Source organism: Phragmites australis, chromosome 11 (assembly GCF_958298935.1).
Source record: "Phragmites australis chromosome 11, lpPhrAust1.1, whole genome shotgun sequence".
NCBI classification, from domain to species: Eukaryota; Viridiplantae; Streptophyta; class Magnoliopsida; order Poales; family Poaceae; genus Phragmites; species Phragmites australis.
The window spans coordinates 2,729,888-2,752,117 of NC_084931.1; the positions used below are offsets into that span (position 1 = coordinate 2,729,888).

The following is a 22,230-nucleotide window of genomic DNA, read 5'->3' on the forward strand; positions in this document are numbered from 1 at the left end:
TCATGTACTTTTCGGTTACAGTATTACTGAAACTTTGTGTTCATGCAGTAGTAATCTAGTCAGCAGTCACTGAGATCCTTGCATTGCGTGTGAAAGCTAGCAGAGTTCTAGCGGAGCCGACATAGAACACAAGCACATGAGTCAGAGCAATGCGAGGGCATCTGGCAAGCACCCAACATGTAGCATGTTTTGTTCTCGTCTTTCTTCTCGCTGCACCCCTCTCTGTCTCCCATTCTCTTCTCGTCTTTACGTACACATCGATGATCGATGGAGCTACGAACATGCGTGCATGTGCAACGATATGGGCCTGTGCAATTATCAACATCTGCTACTCTTCAGCTTCGCATTTTCGGCTTAGAGCATCAAGAACATGCACGGAGAGGGACAGCCATGAGCTACAGGTTGGAGAAGGGCCTGACTGACCTCATGTGGCAAGATCTAGTCACTAATTAGAAGCTACGTACTACTCCTGCAGTGGCAGGGACTCAGTAAGGTACTGTATGTGTAGGGCTTTTGTTTGGTAAAGCTACCTTATCCAAAATCTTTAAGAAAATGATTTTGTAAGTGAAAATAATTCTTTAGAGTAAATTCTACGAAGAAAGTAATTTTATGGGCGAAGTGAATAAGAGGAAGTTTATTTTTTTAGCTGTTAGCATCTAATTTATTTTAAAAAATTATGTCTATAAAATCCCTCTATAAACTGTAAATTGCTATTCCACAGAGTTTCGGTTGATTTCACGCTGGGCCAAACATATCCATAGTTAAACATCGGGATTGGCACAGAGGAATGGGCAAAAACTGTCAGATCCGGTGATTGACCAGGATAGAAAAAATGCAGTACCTTCCAATCAACTCTGCTCTGGAAAGGGCGATCGATCTGACCATTCACTTGTGATACCTTCCATAACTCTTCTTATGAATCTCTACTCCAAGTTGATCGATCAATGGGATTAACATATCCATCATATGCACAACACTCGCCGTTTCTCTAATCTGTCAGATCCACGTTCTTAAACTATTCTGCAGCGAAGGTTCTCTTCTCTGACAGTACATGGCGATGCAGCTTTACCATGGGCAGGAAAGCAGGCTGGCTCCTGGCTGGACAGTGGACTCTTCCGCTCCGTCAGAGCAGCACTGCGCCTCGGCTCGCCATCCTTGGATCCTAGTGCCTTTCTGAGCTTCTGGTCATCCTTGGATTGAAAGATACTCGTGGTCAATCACCGGATTTGTTAACTATTCTTTGTTCAGAATAATGCAGGGCACTTTGGATCCTTGTGGCCTGACATGGCACGCACACATGATTGTCACAACACATGGACACGCACGTAACTGTACTTGATGCTTCTTTTTTTTCTGAATAACCTTGCCTTACAATTTTTCATGCTTACTTCCTCCGTTCATAAAATAGATGTCACTTTAGATGATGTGTATTTTATGTCACTAATATACAAATGCTCTGTTATTTTATATGAAAATAATACTTATTTGACGGTTATTAAAAGCACTTTCATATGACCACGTCTTTTGTAAGTTTCATAGCACATAATTAAGAAAACAGTGAAAGGTGAGAATTGGAGATCCTAAAGATTATTTATTTGAGAAAGGAAGCGATGTTTTTCATCATAGCATAGTTCTGCCCTGTCTTCATAGTGGTATGTGCATTGATCTTCAGCATCGGCTCCGCTAGAATTTTGTGATTTTTTAGATGCCTTAGCCACGACTGCTGAGCCCAATAGGTATTTTGCATACTCGAAAGGCTCGGCCAGCATATGGCCTGCAGCTGGAGCCCAGTGACCAGCCCTAGAGAGCGCAGCTGGCTAATCTCTTTGGGGAGGAGCTGGCTAGCTAAGGATTTTAATTTTGTTTTACATTTTTTTCGTTCATCGGTGAAAAGATGAAAATTTGTAAAATTTTATTAAAATTTTGATTATTGTTCGTTACGTATTTTGTTGATCCCACGTATCAGTGAAGGAAAATTCCAAACTTAAATATAAGTATTTAGTTCCCCTCTGATCAAGTGCAGTGGATCGATGATGAGGTCAAAATGGGTGATATTCGCATTGGCGCTGCTCGTTGTCGCTTCTGTGGCACACGCCTCGCCGGCGCCATCGCTGGAGGTCGGGTTCTACAAGCACACGTGCCCGCAGGTGGAGGAGATAGTGCGCAGCGCTGTCCGCCGTGCCGTCGCCCGGGACCAGCCTCGGCGCGGGCCTCATCCTGATGCACTTCCACGACTGCTTCGTCCGGGGCCTTTCTCGCCAGCGGCATCGACTACCAGCTCCCCTCGGGACGCTGCGACGGCCGCCTCTCCAACGCCGACGAGGTGCTCGACAACAACGTCCCCTTCCCGACCGACCGCGTCCGCGAGCTCGTCGAGATCGAGCTTCAAGGGCAAGGGCCTCTCCACCGACGACATGGTCACGCTCTCCGGCGTGCACACCATCTGCCGCTCCCACTACTCCTCCTTCACGCAGCGGCAGCCAGGTCGGCCGGACAGACCCGTCCATCGAAGCTGGTTACGTGACGTACCCCAAGACTCGGTGCCCATGGCCGTCCAGCGACGACCAGATGGACCCCACGATGGTGCCGCTCGACCCCGTGACGCCCACGAGCTACGACAACCAGTACTTCAAGAACGTGCTAGAGCACAAGATTCAGCTCGCCTCCGACCAGTTCATGCTGCTGGACAGCTCGTGGACTGTCGGAATCGTTTATTTCCACGCCGTGGTCAAGAAGGCACGGAAGGCTAAGTTCACGCGGAGGCAATGGAGAAGATGGGCAAAATCGAGGCGCTCATCGATGCCTAGGGGGAGATCACGGAGAAGTGCTTTTGCCGTGAACCACTACTAGTTAGCCGTGCAGTGAAAGTGTCTGGTGCGAGGGGAAGGTGTTCCACCTCCACACGGTCCAGTTGGCTCGTCGTCGCTTTCTTGCTGGTCCGTTCTATGCCACTTTGCCATGGACCTTCGTCTTTGTTGTGGCGGTAAGGGAGTATGAATGTGGATGCTTGTGTGATGTGTTAGCTCTGGAATCATTTTTTTCCTACAGAGATAGTTTGAATCTTGGACTTTGCTTGGTCTAACTAGTGGTGAAAATGAAGTCTCCTTCAAGTTGGTCGGCGTGAAGGTCCATCTGTGATTAGGGTGGTTCGGAATTTTGGCGCATCTATTGGAATCCATCCAGAGGAAGAAAATGGAGGCGGTACCAGCTAGCAACCGTCTGGACATGGAGGAATACATAGGAGAACTAAGCTAGATGACGGAGGTTTCTTTCTTGTTTCTTTACCACGAACGAATTTATCCTCCCTTCCGAACCCGGAACACATCCTCCACCTCGGGCGGCCCATGCACCTCCTCCTTTCCTTTCCCTCACGGCCTGCCGCCCTCTCCAGCCCCAGCCCAGCAGCCGCCGCCTGCCTCTCCTACCTCCAGCCACCGCCGCCCCTCTCTCTCTCTCTCACAGAGATCAAAACGGCCCCCGAAAATCCGCCCGAATACGGAAAAACACCATCCAAATCCTAACCGAACCCCTTCTTCTCTTTATCCAACTCCGATTCAAATTATCCCAACTCAAATTGGATAGAGTTCCGGCCGGCCGAATCCTCCAAATTCGCTGCCTGTCTATTGGCCAGGGGATCCGGTGAAATCGGGCGGGGAACCGGTGGAGGAGGCCCTTGCCGAGCTCCTCCGGGCAGCTGGGATGGCTCGGGGACGGCGGGGCGCTGTGGATTTGCTCGGCGATGAGTTCAGCTGATGCTGCATCTGTTCAGCAGAGAGAAGAAGATGAGGCAGAGAGAAAGGAGTGGGATCCGGGGGTGAGGGATTATGCCAGGGAGGGAGCTTGTAATTAACATCCGATGATCTACAAGAGAAAGGAAGGGGATTCGGGGAAATCAGAGCAGGAGGAAGGAGACACGGAGACGGAGAGAAGGCCGACTCGGATTTGACTCCGACGCGACGCAGGGGAAGCGCGTCCATATAATGCTGGGCGCGTGCAACTTTGAGAGGCACAACAAGCGGTGGCCTTCGATTCGATTCGATTCTTGGGGGCGTTCAGAGTGACCTCGTGAATCCATCGAGTTCCGGCGAGAGACATGGCAGGTGCAGGGCCTTCGACAAGCGCGGCGGTGGCGCTGCCGTTCCTGGTGCACGACGTTGGATCAGAATACTATGAGCCCCAGTCGCAGTACGGCATCGCAAGCCAATCCCTGGTGGACGCAACCATCGAGCAGCTCCAAGACCACCGCTGCTTCGAGACCCCGCAGGGCTGGATCCTCGCGCTCGACCCTGCCTCCCTGCGCACATTCCTGTGGCGGCCCGAGGACGGCGAGCGGATCACCATGCCGTCCATGGACAAGGACTTGCCCATGAACTGCAAGTGCCTGCTCTCCGACAAGCCCAGCGCCAGCTTTTGCGCCGTGATGGTCCTTGATCTGGATGACTTCGATTACTGGCTCTGCCCGATCGGGGGAAGCAAGTGGGAACGCCATGGCTACTCGCTGACCATGTACAACGCCAAGGACCAGCCCGTGGAAAGGCATATGGCACGGCGCCATGGCATTGCTGCTGTTGGAGGCAAGGTCTACTTTGAGTTTACCGGGAACGAATTGGGATTCGTTGAGTTTGACTCCGTCGATCACAAACCGAACCTTGGGATGATCGAGGTCGACATGATCGACACTGTGATGCCGTTGTGGTCGAGCTACCTCGTCGAGTCCTGCGGCGAGCTCTTTCTAGTTGTAGTCTTCTTTGATGGCGATAACGTGCACAAGATCGCCGAGGTTGCGGTGTGCAAGATGGATTTCTCGACACCAGCTTGGTGCAAGGTGGAAACGATAGGTGATGATCGGGTGTTTCTTCTCGGTGGAGATCGGATTGGGGTTTCGAATTTTGGAGCATCGTGTTCGGCTTCTCAACATGGGCTGACCGGCAATTGCTTATACTTTCTGAATCACATTGCAATCAACGAGAACTTTCTGCATGTGATCAACTTGGAGAAAGGGACTGAAGAAGTGCAGAGGCCCTTTAGAGGTTTCGTTGACCCATTGCGTCCGCCATTTTGGATGTTAACTACAGATCCATGACTAGTAGCATGATTAGACCATAGCTTTGTTGCACTATCTCTAATGTCATTTTGTAACTTTCATTGTCCAATTCATCATTGATGTAGTTTCCGACGAAGCTATTCTTTTCTTTAATAAAGGTCGGTCGTGCTGTGTGTAACATTTGTTTGGTTCTTATTGAACCATGGAACATCTGGTTGTTCGCTTAATTCATAGTTAGGGTTTCCTGCATATGTTGAAATTACTTTGTAGTTATCGAGATACCGCCACATGGACCCAATGTGGCATGTAGCACCTAAATTGTTTTGATATCCGTCCAGTTTTTCGCTAGCAAGAATCATGATTTGCCTTTCAGTTTTTACTGTTTGCTGAAAATTGCTTCCTTCTAATTTCTATGGAGGCAAATTTAAGGATTTTTGGGCAAAATATTTCAGAGATGGCACGATCTGAAGGAGACACGCTCGATTTTTTTCAGCAGCCGTGTACTGCTGTATGCTGGCAAAGGTCACCTTCCTTAGCTACTATCAGTGGTGTCGTACCGTGAGCACGGTATCTGAGAATATTAGTTTACAGATAACTTGAGTTCTTCACCATGCGTTGTTTGGGCGCTTGTCAGCAATATGCTCCATAACCAAGAATCACGTCTATGTGACCAACACTTTTTTGTCGATAGAGCATGTATATTTCTGGTCTGGATGTAATTTTGATTTTGCAAAAGGAAATATAGTACTGCATGAAATGTACTAGTATAGGTTATCAAGATTAGACAGCGGGGGAAACTAGCTAGCTGATTTGAATTGAAGGTGACCTCTTGTAGCGCTGTGCCGGGCCGGGAGTCTTGCTCTGCTGAAGCTGAAGGTTGTGCTCTCTTCCACCGAAAGCATTCCTTGACCAGGACAAAATCCGACGATAACGGCTCTAGATCGAGTTAGGAGGATTAGGCATTTGGATCTTGAGAGTTTCGACTCCGTTTGCTTTGGTTGGAGTGGGTTAATAAGCCGGACAAGCCTTGGGCAGGTCTCGGGAATCCTTGCAATGATATGGACACTGCACTTTTCAATGGCTGAACAGGTGTTCTAGTGGGCATCATCTTGTGAAGTTGTAGCTGCTTGTGCCGAATATGTTCGCCTGGATGATGCATAGGAGGACACCATCCAATCGTTGGATCGGCTTCGCCTTGGGCATGCCCAGTCATTCTTGATCTTCTTGTAATACCAATTTATTTTGAGAAAAAAAGAAGAAGAGAGAGTTGACTAAATATTGGCTTTGTGATCCGTGGCTCGTATGGACGATCGGAGATCGTGGTTGCGTTCATCTCGTCGAGACAAACCCATTTTGCTATTCATATGTCCGTTCTGGGCACTGTGAGACCCGTAGCGAGCCCAATCAATTTAGACCGTTCGTGGTAAAAAAAAAACGCAAAAAACTACAATATCAGGATGTAGATAAACTGGGCACTGGGAAGCAGAGACGCCCCTTAGTCTGCTTAAGAATCATATATCAGGATGTAGCACAGAGTTACAACGCAAAAAACTACAATTGCAGCAGGATGCAAGGGCTACTAAGCTGAACATCCAGAAAACGGTACTACCAGAACAGCAATTTCAGATCATGTTTGAACATCATTTTGAAAAAAGAAAAAAAAAGATCATGTTGAACATCAGAAATGAATAGTGCACTAAAGTAAGAACCTCAAGAGAGCTATTGGAACACCAAAGTACCATAATTTATCCAAAAGAAACAAAGTAAATGCATCGACCGGTTCAGTTGAAAGTTGGATCTTGGGATATGCTTGGCTCATGAAACTTGGATCTTGGGATATGCTTGGGTCAGCTAACACATCATACTCCTGGGTACTTTGTTGCACATACTGTTCTGGATAACCCAACTGCTATTCTGCATACACATAGCCTGATGAATCGCCTTGATATCCAGCAGCTACCATTTGGGCTTGAACTGCATCATACCCATTCTGACAACAGAAGAGACATTAACTATTAGGACCAAGTTGAATGAAATATAGAGCAAACAAAAGCCTGATAATAGCAGCTATCTTTTGTAACATGCTGAAAATATGAACAAATAATAAATAGTTAGTTATCCTCTAACATTCAATACGCATGGTTCAAATTATACAGTATTTCTCCCACTCCTCTTCCATCTCAAAGTCCCACCGGTGAGACGGCCCTTAGCCTGCTCAAGAATCATATTTCAGAATGTAGCACAGTTCCGTTAAAATTATTGCTCCTAGGGGGTGATGGTGGTGGTGGTGGCATATCCTTTTCTGATTGATTTTTATGAACTGAAGCATTAGTTCATCAAGTGAAAATAGTGCAGATATTGGATGAGGAAGTACAAACATTATATCACATCATACAGAAGATTATTGAGAATGACAGTAACCATCCACACTGACAGTAACCATCCACACGGTAATAACAAAAGCAAGAAAAATCATTGCATAGCTATCTTCTAGTTGCTCGCCCGGCTCACGTGGACACCTGGCGCTGTAGCTTGGCTCGCTCGTCTCGCACGGACGCTGCTCCAGACCTGCTTTGAGTTGCGCTGTAAAGGGACACGTGGCGAGAATCCGAGAGGAGCGGTGCGGAAGGAATGTTTGCTGCAACAACCATGATTTACCGTCCTATTATTCTACTGTTTGCAGGAAGTTCCAGGATTTTCATGGCACAATATTTCAGACATGCTCCAAAGTTTTCTGCAACTGCCGAGTGCTCTAGGCTGGCAAGAGCCACCTTGATACTTCAGTTCTTCTGTTGTCGCTCCAAAACCATGAACCATGTCTAACTGACAAACCATTTAACTGGACTGATGTAATTTTGAATTCACAAACGAAAAGAACTTTCTGTATTGGAGAATCACAAAAGGAAAGACCGATCAATAATATGGTCGATATACAATCATGAAAAACTTTCTGTATGAATAAATGGAAGAGGTAATAGTTGCAGAACCGATTTGAATCTCTTAGCTTCCCAACGTTCACCGAGACAGTAACACGTCCATTCAGATTGAAATATTTGAACGCAATCAATACTACTGGTTCTCTTAAGATGCAAAGAGAAGTTTAGGACTGACCACAAACTAACAGGGTACAGCCACCAAAAAGAAAGAGGACTTTTACTGTACACCTAAATAAGTGCATACCGTCCATTTTCTTTATCCGATGGCTTAGATTGGCCCAATAATACTCTATCGCCCATCAGTATCATAGGTACCATTAAAGAGTATCATATGTATCATAAGGGTAGGATTGGAAAGAAACTATGATAAATTTGTAAAATATATGTTTAATTAGGGAAGATCAAAATGTTAGTTTATTCTTCGGATAAGCTTTCACTTATTCTGTTCATTTCATTTATTAGGGTTTTCACCCTCCGTCGATCGGTCGATAATGGGTGGCGAAAGTCCGAAGTCCGGTCAATCAATGACGTAATTACCCCTAAGGGTATCAAGATAATTACAATAATATCTACTAAAATGAACGGTTGAATCACAACAATGATACTCTTTATCATCTAGTATTATGGTGTACTGTAAAGGTTCTCAAAAGAAAATCCCAAAAGATGGCCGGCTGATCAGGAACTCTTTCTCCAATTAGGCAGATGCACATGTCAAACTATATGGACATAACTACTTACCTTTCAGACGCTCTCGGCGCCGGAGCTTCTTGGCCTCCTCCGCAGCGCGGTCCTTCTCAAGGGTATCATGGATCATGACGCTGCGCCGATGGCGGCAGACGGCGGGGTGCCCAAACAGCATGAGCACGGGTACCTTGTCTTCCCAGTTACACAAGCCGCAGTAGACGTTGACAAGGAAAACGGCCGAATCCCCAGCCCTCTTCAGCTTTGCCGAGTTCGTGGTGGCGCGGCCACCTTCCGCTGCCTTCTTGACGGAGTTATTGCCGACAGCCATGGGTGAGGGCGACCTCGACGCTGAGTTCTTGGCCCCCTCCTCAGCGTCGACGCCGAAGAGGGAGGGAGCGGTGGGGGCGGCCGCCGAGCTGGACGAGGGCGCAGTGCGGAACGTCTTGCCGCCAGCCGAGGAGGCGGCGGGCGCAGAGCAGAGACGACCTTCTTTGGTCTTCTTGGAGTTGTTGCTCCCCTCATCGGCGACGGGGGAGAGGCCGGTGGCGGGCAACGCCGAAGTGGTGCCGGAAGCATTCTTGGCCCCGGCGGGGGCGCCAAGAACGGCATTGCTCGTCGTTCTTGGTTCTGCTCCTGGATGCGCCGAACCAAGAAGAACCCGAGGCGAAGGAGGCGGATAGGGCCAAGAGGGCCCTGAGGCGGGAAGCGCGGCGGAGGAGGATGGCCGCGCGGAGACGCCGGTGGAGCTACCGGCGGCGGCGCCGCCCATGGCCGCCGGTCGGGTGGGGTTGGGTGCGTAATGCATCTTCGATGCGATGCGACGGCGACCTGGCGCGCCTTAGGCCATCTCCAATGCAAGCTCCTACTTTAAGGGTGCTTAATGCTTAAGGAAAGAGAAAGTTGGCATATCATCAAGCACTCACGTTAAAATTATCTCGTCCAGTGCAAGCACCCTTTGTACATGTGCTTAAATCGTTTGAAGCATTTACCTAGGCACCAATGCTCTCCAATACAAAAGTCTAGATCCGTAAAGTATAACTGCAAAAGTCATGCAAAATTCAAATAACATCTATCATTTTCTCATTTTTAAGGTAGTGTTGGACATGTCAAAGTATAAGTATCCCGTTTGAGTAGAAGAAAAAATGACAACAGTCATGTACTACATGACTGCAGAATTGAATACAACACATTAGACTATAATTGGTGTAGAAAAATGATCCAACCACTACATATGGGAAATATCAATCAAGAGCATCATTTTATTACAATTTAAATTCTCTAAAACAAATAGTAAATGTAAATCATAAAAGAAAACTTCCTACGTAAAAAAACTAATATTTGAAATAAAATGAAATGTTTCTAATTGTTTATTCTAATTCCTCCGAAGCGTTGCCAGATGTGCTCAACTAGGTCTTTGTTCAGGCAGATATGCTTTGATTTGTCATGAATGGCATCATTTCTCTCAAGTACTTTGTCAAATCCATCAATAGACCCTTCGTGGATTTGTGGAAGTGGAGTGGTAGTTGTTCCCTGGTCATAATCAAAACCATAGTCCACACCTCTTTCATCTTCAACTATCATATTGTGTAATATGATGCAAGCATACATAATATTACTTAGCATTGATTGATGCCAAAAACGAACTGGGTCGCGCAAAATGTGAAAACGAGATCGTAGAACACCAAAAGCCCTTTCGACATCCTTTCTTGCTCCTTCTTGTGTTCGTGCAAATAATTTGTCCTTAATACTTTGAGGTGAGGGGATTGTTTTGACGAATGCAGCCCAATCGGGATAAATTCCATCTACAAGATAGTATCCCATGTCATATTTTGTTCCATTGACAATAAATTCAACTGGAGGTGCTCGTCCTTGCAAGACATTAGTGAACAATGGCGACTGATTTAACACATTAATATCATTGTTCGACCCCGCAACACCGAAAAATGCATGCCATATCCAAAGGTCTTGCGAGGCAACTGCTTCAAGCATGACAGTAGCCACTCCATGATCATCACGAGTGAATTGGCCATGCCATGCAACTGGGCAATTTTTCCATTGCCAGTGCATGCAATCAAGGCTTCCTATCATACCTGGAAATCCATGAGCCTCACCCATCTGAAGCAAGCGTTGAATGTCATCGGTTGTAGGTCTTCTTAGATATTGAGTACCAAAATTTTCAATGACACCCTTCGCAAAATACTCTAGGCACTCAATTGACGTGCTTTCAGCAATCCGCAAGGACTCATCAAGTTTATCTGCAGAACAGCCATATCCCAACATCCGCATAGCTACAGTACATTTTTGCAAAGGCGAGAATCCTAGTCTATTCAAGGCATCTCTCCTTTGCTGAAAATATGGGGACCATTCACCAAGGATTTGCACAATATGCAGAAACAACGATTTTCTCATTCGATATCTACGACGGAACTGAGCATCGGTATATGTAGGAGAAGTGGAAAAGTAGTCTAAGAAGAGACGTGCATGACCGTCTTCACGGCCTCTCTCTATATACCTCTTGCTACAGCTGCGACGTCGACGACGAGAAGGACCCACCAGTTGAGCTTCAAGGTGTTCCTCCATCGCGGCTACTAAATGATCATCCAAACCATCGTCGAGTTCTTCATCAATGACATTTTGGAAGGCTGGGAAGGGAGTGTCGTTATCATCTGAACTCTCAGATTCAGCGCTTGAGTCATGAGACATTTTCGAATATTTGTATGGTTGTTTGGTGTAGGGTTTTGTGCAGCTACTATGTGTGCAGTATCTTCAGTTAAATAGTGCGCAAAAGACCACACAGTGGACTGGTTCCTTCGTGAAGCTCTACATGCCGTGAGAGTCTAACGAACCAGCTATTGTTACAAACTACTATGGACTAGTTCAAAGAAGAGACGATGCAAGCATGCACCACAGCTAAGGTACTGTTAAAAACTGTATGGACTAGTTCAAAGTAAATGGCAACACAACTACAGGAGCTAGTATTCCGCCGTGCATTCTGATAGGTGAACAGATCATCTCCTTGGAAGCCCAACGGCAGGTTCTGTTTATTTATTATTAAACGTGAAATTCTAAATTACATGCCTTTTATTCAAATGGAAAGGCAACATCTGTTAAGAAAAAGAATGCAACAATGTCTAATAATAAAGTGATAGATAAACTAATTAACAACTAATTGTTCTTGCCATGCAAATTATCACCAAAAAACTTCAAAGCTCTGTCGTGCTCCTCCCTCTGTGAATCATTCATCTTACTTGTGTCAGCCATCAAAAGCTCAGTGTATTTGTCCATAATTTTACATTGCTTCTTTTCCTTAGCTGCTCTCTCTTGTGATTGGGCTACTTCAATATGGTCCTTTGAGAGTTGAAGTTGCACTTCCGCCAACCTAAGTGATGTAGAGGATCTCAAAGTCTGAGACTCATGGTAGAGCTTAAAATTTTCATGGGACATGCTACCGCCTGATTGTTCTTTACCTTTCCCTTTTGCAAGTAATTTTGCTACTTTGGTACCTAGGGGACGAACTTTGTCACCAAAAATATGCACCTCGTCTTGGGATGATGATAAGTTGTTTTCCAAATTAGACACCTTTGTACCTTTGTTTTTCTTCTCATCCTCAGGATAGGTCCTATTCCATTTTGGTTGGTTTCGAACCTCTTTCCACCAGTTGTCAAGTGTGAACCAGTGATCTCTCTCGTGCTTGTACGTTGCCCGAATTTTTTCTATCAACTGTTCATCTGACTGACCATTAACATAAACCTTTTTCAGCCTGCACCAAACACCATTGAAATGGACAACCTTCCTGTTTGTCTTTCCCCAATGTTCCTTGCATGAATTGGGTCCTCTTCTTCGGTCTTCGGGACTGTTGCTATTATACTCCTCTGCAACATCTTTCCAATAGCATTCCTTTTTGCTCGATATTCCACGGATTGGATCTACTGATTTTTTCAGCCAAGCGCTGATCTGTGTGTGTACAAGGATTAATATTAGGAATAAAAGAATAAAACAAGCAGTCAAGTACGTACAAAGAATAACAAAAATAGAAATCAAGTGCTCACCAGCCGTGAGTTGTCTTCATCAGCCCATATGAAGCGTCGGGTTGTTGTATCCTCGTCTTGTTCTGCGAGGCCTTCATTGCCTGTTTGCTGCTCTTCGCTTTCATCAGGAATTCTTATTGGAGCTTGAGTTCTTGGAAGTGATGATGGAGCACGGCGTTTTCTTCCTGTTCAAGCGCTTGGTGGAGTCAATGAAGAAACATGATGCTGCGACGATGCATTAGCAAAAGTAAAACTCTGTGGCATTTGATGGGCCTGGGAGTTGTTTTGGTCAAATAACTGATCGATCAGCCGTGCTCACGGTCAAGAGCGGCTTGGACTTCTTCAGGATTAGATGGGAACTTTAAGGGTTGGTTTGGGTAGTCGGGTGGTGGTACTCCCGATGAGTCGGTAGCCGGATATGGGATATCTGGTGAGTCTGGTAGTCGGATGGAATCCGATGAGTTATGTTCTTATATTGTTGAAATAAAATCTAGTAAATAGGATTGCTAGGGTGTTTGAGTCTGTTTTAGCTGAGCATAGTCGCAGTAAATTCCCAAGTTGAACTTTCCTTGTCAATAGCCTGCATGTCATATTTTTCCTCCACTTGCTGAGTACTTTATGTACTCACGCTTGCCTTTTCACTACCCTCGGATGCTGCTCAGAAGGTGAAGTCTTCGAGGAAGTCCCGGGCGAGGACGCTGATTTCTAGAAGGAAGAAGGCGTTGATTGAAGACCATGTCCTAGGCTGGTGTTTCCCCCGGACAACGCCTGTGGATGGATGGGTGTTCCGCTGCCAATTGAAGATTTATTAGTATTTTCTTTCAGACCTACGGGTCCTTTTGTAAGGATTGTTTACGTTATTTGAGACACAGTTTATGTTATCACTAATGACGTCGCTGCATGTATGTAAACTTGATCCTGGCATACATGTGGAATACATCTGGTTGTTTCCTTTAAAACCGGGTGTGACACGGGGCGCTGTGGATTTGCTCGGCGATGAGTTCAGCTGATGCTGCATCTGTTCAGCAGAGAGAAGAAGACGAGGTAGAGAGAAAGGAGTGGGATTCGGGGGTGAGGGATTAGGCCAGGGAGGGAGCTTGTAATTAATATCCGATGATCTACAAGAGAAAGGAAGGGGATTCGGGGAAATCAGAGCCAGGAGGAAGGAGACACGGAGACGGAGAGAAGGCCGACTCGGATTTGACTCCGACGCGACGCAGGGGAAGCGCGTCCATATAATGCTTGGGCGCGGAGGGCTTTCAGAGGCACAACAAGCGGTGGCCTTCAATTCGATTCTTGGGGACGTTGAGAGTGACCTCCTCGTGAATCCATCGAATTCCAGCGAGAGACATGGCGACAAGCGCGGCGGTGGCGCTGCCGTTCCTGGTGCATGACATTGGATCATAATACTATGAGCCCCAGTCGCAGTACAGCATCGCAAGCCAATCCCTGGTGGACGCAACCATCGAGCTGCTCCAAGACCACCGCTGCTTCGAGACCCCGCAGGGCTGGATCCTCGCGCTCGACCCTGCCTCCCTGCACATATTCCTGTGGCGGCCCGAGGACGGCGAGCGGATCACCATGCCGTCCATGGACAAGGACTTGCCCATGAACTGCAAGTGCCTGCTCTCCGACAAGCCCAGCGCCAGCTTTTGCGCCGTGATGGTCCTTGATCTGGATGACTTCGATTACTGGCTCTGCCCGATCGGGGGAAGCAAGTGGGAACGCCATGGCTACACGCTGACCATGTACAACGCCAAGGACCAGCCCGTGGAAAGGCATATGGCACGGCGCCATGGCATTGCTGCTGTTGGAGGCAAGGTCTACTTTGAGTTTACCGGGAACGAATTGGGATTCGTTGAGTTTGACTCCGTCGATCACAAACCGAACCTTGGGATGATCGAGGTCGACATGATAGACACTGTGATGCCGTTGTGGTCGAGCTACCTCGTCGAGTCCTGCGGCGAGCTCTTTCTAGTTGTAGTCTTCTTTGATGGCGATAACGTGCACAAGATCGCCGAGGTTGCGGTGTGCAAGATGGATTTCTCGACACCAGCTTGGTGCAAGGTGGAAATGATAGGTGATGATCGGGTGTTTCTTCTTGGTGGAGATCGGATTGGGGTTTCGAATTTTGGAGCATTGTGTTCGGCTTCTCAACATGGGCTGACCGGCAATTGCTTATACTTTCTGAATCACATTGCAATCAACGAGAACTTTCTGCATGTGATCAACTTGGAGAAAGGGACTAAAGAAGTGCAGAGGCCCTTCAAAGGTTTCGTTGACCCATTGCGTCCGCCATTTTGGATGTTAACTACAGATCCATGACTAGTAGCACGATTAGACCATAGCTTTGTTGCACTATCTCTAATGTCATTTTGTAACTTTCATTGTCCAATTCATCATTGATGTAGTTTCCAATGAAGCTATTTTTTTCTTTAATAAAGGTCGGTCGTGCTGTGTGTAACATTTGTTTGGTTCTTATTGAACCATGGAACATCTGGTTTTCTATTTTGATGGTCAACAGGTTCGTTTAATTCATAGTCGGGCTTTCCTGCATATGTTGAAATTACTATGTAGTTTTCAAGATACCGCCACATGGACCCAATGTGGCATGTAGCACCTAAATTGTTTTGATATCCGTCCAGTTTTTCGCTAGCAAGAATCATGATTTGCCTTTCAGTTTTTACTGTTTGCTGAAAATTGCTTCCTTCTAATTTCCATGGAGGCAAATTTCAGGATTTTTTGGCACAATATTTCAGAGATGGCACGATCTGAAGGAGACATGCTCCAATTTTTTCAGCAGCCGTGTACTGCTGTAGGCTGGCAAGGGTCACCTTTCTTAGCTACTGATATGTGGTGCCAGACTGTAGGTAGGGATGGCAATTTAACTAGATTATTCATTTATCCGCCGATAAATACTCTAATAGTGTCAATTATTGGTACACTTGGTACTCACGGATACTTTCGTGAACGAAAAAACTACCCGACAAGTATATAGGTATGTGTATGGAGAACCGAGAATTGCTACAAGACATGACATGGAGGTGGCACCGGCCAGAAAAGATTGAAATTGAAGCTGCTCCCTTGTCATCGGACTCTGCTCATCCAATACACTACAGACTCGAGGGGCAGTAGTTATCACAAGGTGAGATTGGATACTGAACCTAAAGACCGGTATGTGCACTCAGTGTCTCAGCATTCCCAATGGATTTCAGCAATAAGTGGGTCATAACGGCATATGTACACATATTTGGAAAAAAAGTCGCTGCATATTGAAAGTTGAAACACAAATTCCAAAGAAAACTAGAAAGTTTACCCTATTAAGCCTTAACCTACATTGAAATACAAATAATATATCACTCAACACGCACTAATCACACGCTAATAACTGTTGAAATTTTTACGTTCAAATATTCATGAAATTTCGAACTTCGAGTTTCCTAATATTTGGAAAAACTGGAAATTGTGTGAGAGAAAGAGTCAAGGTGGGACCAACCTATCACTGGTTAGCAGCAGGCTTGTTGCAAGGTGCAACTTGGGCCTGCTGCTGTATTGATTCTCTCGAAAATATTCCTCTATCATGCAGGAGTTTGCATGACAGTGATGATATACTTAGCAGATGGCATCATTAGTATCCATATCAGTAGGATTTGGCCAGAATTATAAAATGCAAATACATTTGCTCCACCAGTTTACATGTACCAAAAATTTAAAAGTTAACAAAGGGAAAAAGACTCGTAGAACGCATTTCAGTCATGCTTAATGAGAAGAAATTACAGCGATTTAGTGTCTTTGATCGTTACATTGAATTCAAAGTAACCATAACTTGGTATCATCACAGTTCCAGCTTCATTAATAGTGTACAATCCTATGAGATACAGAGCATATTCAAAAAGGAAAGTGGAACAAAGCATGGAATCGAAATCTTCATTGCTTTGACCGCTTCAGCTTCATGGACTCTTGTTGCCTTTGTAACAATACCAAACAAATATCAGTCCGTAGCCTACTACACATCCGGACAAAAACGAAGGTAAGAATATAAAGAACAAAGAAGGAACCGAGTGGAGAAAACCACAACTAAATGAAGAACAAAGGAAAAAAATCATTGAACGCGACACCAATGAGTAATGGACATCAACAACCAAAGAGTTGTATAACACAACACCATTGATTAACAAAATAACAACGCTCACGGGTCAGCGTGGCCCAATTTTTCAACGCCTGCAGCCTGCGACCCCTCCATGTTACTCATTCCATCCTGTGAAGCTCCCGCTGTCCGAGGCTCAGACCCTATGCTTGAGGAGCAGACCTCTCAGGGTTTGTCCGTGACCCCTGCTCCCGGACTTCAGACCGCGAAGACCTCTTCCCAAGATGGGCCGCCTCCCAACGCGCGTCTCCCAATGTGCAAGCGTCACTTCGGGCTGGTCTACTCACGACGCCGCAGGTTGCTGCCTAGGTCTTCGGCAAATGCTACGCCAGCTCCCCCATCGGCTTCACTGCACCCGGCCTCTGATTCGTCCACAACTTGCTTTCCGGTTGCGGGCCGCGACGGCCCAACTCATTCTTCGCCTGGGCCTTCCTTCAGTACAAGCTTCCGGCCTCCTTCGGCAGGACGGCGGCGCGCCAGCCTGCGTTGCCGGACAAGCAACAGTGGCCGCATTGCTCGTCGGAACTCCTTGGCTACTCCTCGAGCAGTCGAAGTAAGCGGGGATCCCATCACCCCACCCGCCGCGGAATCTAAGGTCCTCTCCTTCCTGCAGGGCCTCACCAGGGAGATCCCTCCTCCCCTAGCCGCTCCTCCTATCAGGTGCGCTCGCGCCCCTGACGCATCTCTCAGGAGGAGCACCCGCCTGGCGTCCAAGCCGCGCCTAGCAGCAGTGCGGCCGTCCCAGCGGGGTCAATACCTGCTTATGCGCCGCTTGGGGTTAATCAAAGATGGCGACGTCGTCTCACCGCAGCTCCACCAGAGCTACCTTCGTATCTTCGAGCAGCCTCTGACGGATACTCAAATACAGACCATCAGGGATCTTTTTCCTGTTCAAGGCTCTCTCGCCGGTGCCACGGCACAGAGCCAGGCGTCTTCGGCTTGAAGGCGTTGCTGCTTCGTTGTTTCCGCTCATGGATAATATCAACATCTTGTCCTGGAACGTCCGTGGTCTTAACTGCAAAGCTCGCAGGAGCGTGGTTCGAGCATTGTGTCGAGATCACAATGTCTCGGTTGTATGCTTGATGGAAACCAAACTTGCTACTCTTTCCCCTTTTGTAGTCAATGAAATTTGCGGTCCTTCGGTCTCGGGCTATACCTTCTTGCCTGCTTGCAACACTCGGGGGGGGGCATCTTGATTGCCTGTCGTCACCAATGTTCCCTTACCGCGGTCTAGATTCAGAACTTCTCGGTCACCGCTCGCATCTCCGGGGACGCCGGCGATTTTCATATTACAGCTGTTTATGGCCCTAACGAAGATAACCTTCGGGACTCCTTCCTTGCTGAACTCGGCACGACCCTGTCGTGTTACCCTGGTTCTTCCTTGCTGATCGGAGACTTCAACATGATCTCCTCGGCCGCGGATAAAAATAACAGCAACCTTGGGATGCGGGCTGTCTCTCGGTTCAGCCATTTCATTTCTTCCCACCATTTAAAGGACCTGCACCTCATCGGGAGACGCTTCATGTGGTCGAATGAAAGGGCCTCGCCCACTCTCGTCCGCCTGGATCGCGCCCTGGCATCCTCGGATTGGGACCTGGCCTACCGGGATTGCCTTCTGCAGGCGTTGGCTTCCGAATGTTCGGATCACTGCCCTTTGCTTCTCTCAACCTCCGTCTATTCCAAGAGCCGGCGACGCTTTCATTTCGAACCATTCTGGACTAAGATGCCGGGATTCCTTCAGGCAGTGGAGTCGGGATGGTCGCTCAAGGCGAATGAAGTTGTTTTACCGCCGCTTACTCGATTGCACATACTGCTATCGAGTACGGCCAAAGAGCTTTCGCGTTGGAACAGTAAATGTGTCGGCAACATTAAGGAGCAGCTTCTCCTTGCTCGGGAAGTGATCGCTCGGTTAGACTCTGCAATGGATTGTAGGCCGCTTTCACTGGCCGAGACCGATCTCCGAAAGCATCTTAAGTTCATCAGCCTGGGCCTGTCCTCCCTGGAACGCACCATTGCGAGGAGCCGTGCACGGATCGCCTGGCTGCGGGATGGAGATGCTGACTCCCGGTTGTTTCATTCCTTTGCCAAATCCCGAGCTCGTAAGAAGCTCATATCCTCGTTGTCATCTTCGACGGGTCAGGTTTCCTCCCTTCCGGATATGGAGGAGGAGTTGTTCAAGCACTTCAATTCGGTCTTCGGGGAGTTTCCTAACAGGGAGGTCTCCATCGATTTATCGCGGATCGGCCTTACGCCTCTGGACCTGAGCACGCTAGACTCTCCTTTCTCCCCTGAAGAAATTGAATGTGCGATCAAATCCTTGCCCCTAAACAAGGCGCCTGGTCCTGACGGTTTCAACATGGATTTCTACCGTGCCGCCTGGACTATCATCAGGGGCGACTTTCTTCAGGCAATCAACTCGTTCTGCTCTAGGGACCGCCGGGGACTCCACTGTCTTAATGGTGCGTTCATCACCTTACTGCCAAAGAAGGCCATCGCATCTGCTGCCTCCGATTTTCACCCCATCAGCCTAATTCACAGCTTCGGCAAAATTGTCTCTAAGGCCATGGCCATCCGTCTTGCTCCGCGGTTGCCTTCGATGGTGTCGGCCAGTCAAAGCGCTTTCATCGACGGCCGCTCTATCCACGATAGCTTCAAACTCGTTCATGCCACGGCAAGGTTTCTTCACAGAATTAAACACCCGAAGATCCTCCTCAAGCTCGACATATCCAAAGCCTTCGATTCGGTGAACTGGGCTTTTCTTTTGGAGCTCTTAAGAGCCTGGGGATTCGGTCCGCGGTGGTGCGATTGGATTGCGGCGCTTTTTGGCTCCTCGACAACAAAGATCCTCCTAAACTCTGTTCCAGGTCCGACAATTGACCATGCCAGGGGTCTTCGACAGGGGGACTCGCTTTCCCCTTTCCTCTTCGTCATGGTGATGGACACCCTGGATCGCCTATTCACTCTGGCAGGGAATGAGGGGATCATCCAACCAACAGGACACGCCGCAATCATTCACCGCTGCTCATTATACGCTGATGACGCGGTTGTGTTCTTGTCGCCGTCTCGGCAGGACATTCTTGCGCATCTGGCCATCCTAGAGTTCTTTGGCAAGGTGACTGGCTTGCGTTGCAACTTAAACAAAAGCGCAGCGGTGCCCATCTGCTGTTCCGCAGAGGAGACCAATCTGATCAGTGATCTGCTTCCATGCGGTTCTCGTTCATTCCCCATTCAATACCTTGGTGTCCCGCTGTCGACTGGCCGATTACGTCGTCGTGACCTGCAGCCTCTGGTCGATCGGGTCTCCGCTAAGTTGCCGACCTGGCAGGGCAAGCTAATCACTAGGGCTGGCCGGGTCACTTTGGTTCGATCGGTCCTCTCTTCTACTCCGCTGCACACTCTTCTGTGCATCAAGGTTCCCTCTTGGGTCATCAACGAAATCGACAGAATTCGCAAGGCTTTCTTCTGGAGCGGCCACAGTTCAACTGCTTCGGGCCTTGCCTCTCTCTCCTGGAGACAAGTTTGTCGGCCTCTGGAATTCGGGGGCCTTGGCTTCCAAGATCTTCGTTTATTTGGGATCGCCCTACGCCTCAAATGGCTCTGGTACCAACGCTCGGACCCTTCCAAAGCTTGGGCGGCGCTCCCATTACAGCATGAGAAAGAAGCTCTAGCTTTATTCCAAGCCTCTACCAGGTTCGAAGTTGGCTCCGGCGAATCAGTCCTTTTTTGGTCTGACAGTTGGATCAATGGACTCTCCATCTCTTCTCTAGCACCCGCTCTGTCTCGCTGTGTCCCTGTTTCAATTGCAAACAGGCGGACCCTGAAGGAGGCGTTGTTCAATCGGCGGTGGGTGCGCGACATATCCGCGCCATTGTCAGCGACTGCGCTCTACCAGTTCCTGCTTATTTGGCAGCACACCAATTCCATCGTCTTGACCTCTGCCGCCGATCGAGTTGTATGGAAATGGACGACGGCTGGAACCTTCACTACCAAATCTGCATATGCCGTGATGTTCCATGGATCAACCCGCCTCGAGGGAGCCACCTTGCTTTGGAAAACTTGGGCGCCGACCAAGGTCAAATTCTTTGCATGGCTCGGACTACACAATCGGCTATGGACGGCGGTTCGTAGAAAACGTTTGGGCTTACAGGCCAACGACTCATGCGTCCACTGTCTGCAACTTCCAGAATCCATCGATCACCTGCTTCTTCACTGCACCCTAGCTAGAGAGGTTTGGTGGCGGTTCATCGGGGTTCAGACACCGGTAGCTCAAGCTAACGTCTTCGCTTGGTGGTCAGAAGTTCGGGAGCGCTTCTCTGCAGACCTTCGAAGGGGCTTCGACTCGCTAGTTCTCTTGATCTGTTGGCGGCTTTGGCTATCGCGAAATGCGATCATCTTCAACAATCGTCGACTCCCGCTGCAAGCCTTAATCGTTGCAATTAAAGAAGATATCTCGAATTGGTGCCAGGCCGGCGCCAAACATCTGGCAGTCACCACATCTTGGCTTCACGCTCAAGGATCCGTTGCGTGACTCTCCCGGCAATGTTCGCTGTGTCAGCAATGTGTTGGTGCTTGAGGTCCTTAGTCCATTTGCCTGCAGTTCTTTCGGCTAACTAGGCTATCTAATTTCTCTTTCGGCCAACCCATTTCTTCGATTGGCTGTTGTAATCTTTACGATGAATTTGTACGAATTTGTTTTTTCCTCTTCTTAATGCGATGATACGCATTTCTCTTGCGTATTCGAGAAAAAAAAAACAAAATAACAAATAACATGGGATCTATACTTTAAGGTATGACACTTGACAATCATACCTTAGAGGTAGGTGGTGTATATTTTGTAGAAACTAATACTTTTTACGTATTGACCAAATAGGATTGTATTGGACGCATTAATAGAACGCATATAAGAGCATCAATTATAGCTAACCAAACATGATATTGTACCATCAAAATAAACCATCCCATGCATGTATCATGCCATTCTAGCAACGAAACCCAGACTGTAAGTATGAAAATATACGGAGCACTATTAGCAAAAATCGACTATGACAAGCCAATTCTCCAGATCACTTCGACACACGATGTCGCAGGTTAGACATGCCTGTCTGCCACAGTTCAATTTATTCTACACAAGCACCATAAAAGGGTAGCAAAGAGATGGATCTAATTTAGGACATAAAAGTGACATCGCTCATTCAAGCAGTTCATCACTGGTTTCTGAACTTTGGTCCATCTTTGCCTCTCTTTATGTCATCCCATCCTCTCACCCATGGTTGACGTGGTGACGTGGTGTTGATCGGGTCTCTGAGAAGCTTGAGAGCCAGAAGAATGGTTTTGGACTTTTGGTATGTCACACAGGAGTAGAATTCAGATCCTCCAGTGGTTGCCCCAGAC

The 22,230-nt window shown here is 47.6% G+C and overlaps 2 protein-coding genes and 1 pseudogene across 2 annotated transcripts; 2 read left to right on the top strand and 1 right to left on the bottom strand.

The window, feature by feature from the left end:
- The first annotated feature begins 2,030 nt into the window (after positions 1-2,030).
- On the top strand, positions 2,031-3,091 carry LOC133885044 (peroxidase 1-like; annotated as a pseudogene).
- Positions 3,092-3,215: 124 nt separating this feature from the next.
- On the top strand, positions 3,216-5,180 carry LOC133885891 (uncharacterized). The gene has a single exon (XM_062325658.1). It carries the CDS (start codon positions 4,094-4,096, stop codon positions 5,081-5,083), a length of 990 nt encoding a protein of 329 aa, XP_062181642.1. The 5' UTR covers positions 3,216-4,093; the 3' UTR covers positions 5,084-5,180.
- A 6,649-nt stretch (positions 5,181-11,829) lies between these two features.
- On the bottom strand, positions 11,830-13,278 carry LOC133885047 (glutathione S-transferase T3-like). The gene is made up of 3 exons (XM_062324677.1): positions 13,257-13,278; positions 12,714-12,877; positions 11,830-12,618 (listed from the first exon to the last, which is right to left on the bottom strand). Exons 1-3 carry the CDS (start codon positions 13,276-13,278, stop codon positions 11,830-11,832), a joined length of 975 nt encoding a protein of 324 aa, XP_062180661.1.
- Between the last annotated feature and the right edge of the window lie 8,952 nt (positions 13,279-22,230).

What these genes read in the sequence shown, in the direction of transcription:
- LOC133885047 (XM_062324677.1), bottom strand. Translation starts at nt 13,278, where the DNA reads ATGCAGGCTATTGACAAGGAAA. An exon ending in GCAGGCTATTGACAAGGAAA is followed by an intron (nt 12,878 to 13,256) that starts GTTCAACTTGGG and finishes GCGCTTGAACAG; the next exon opens with GAAGAAAACGCCGTGCTCCA. An exon ending in ATGAAGACAACTCACGGCTG is followed by an intron (nt 12,619 to 12,713) that starts GTGAGCACTTGA and finishes GTACACACACAG; the next exon opens with ATCAGCGCTTGGCTGAAAAA.
- LOC133885891 (XM_062325658.1), top strand. Translation starts at nt 4,094, where the DNA reads ATGGCAGGTGCAGGGCCTTCGACAAGCGCGGCGGTGGCGCTGCCGTTC.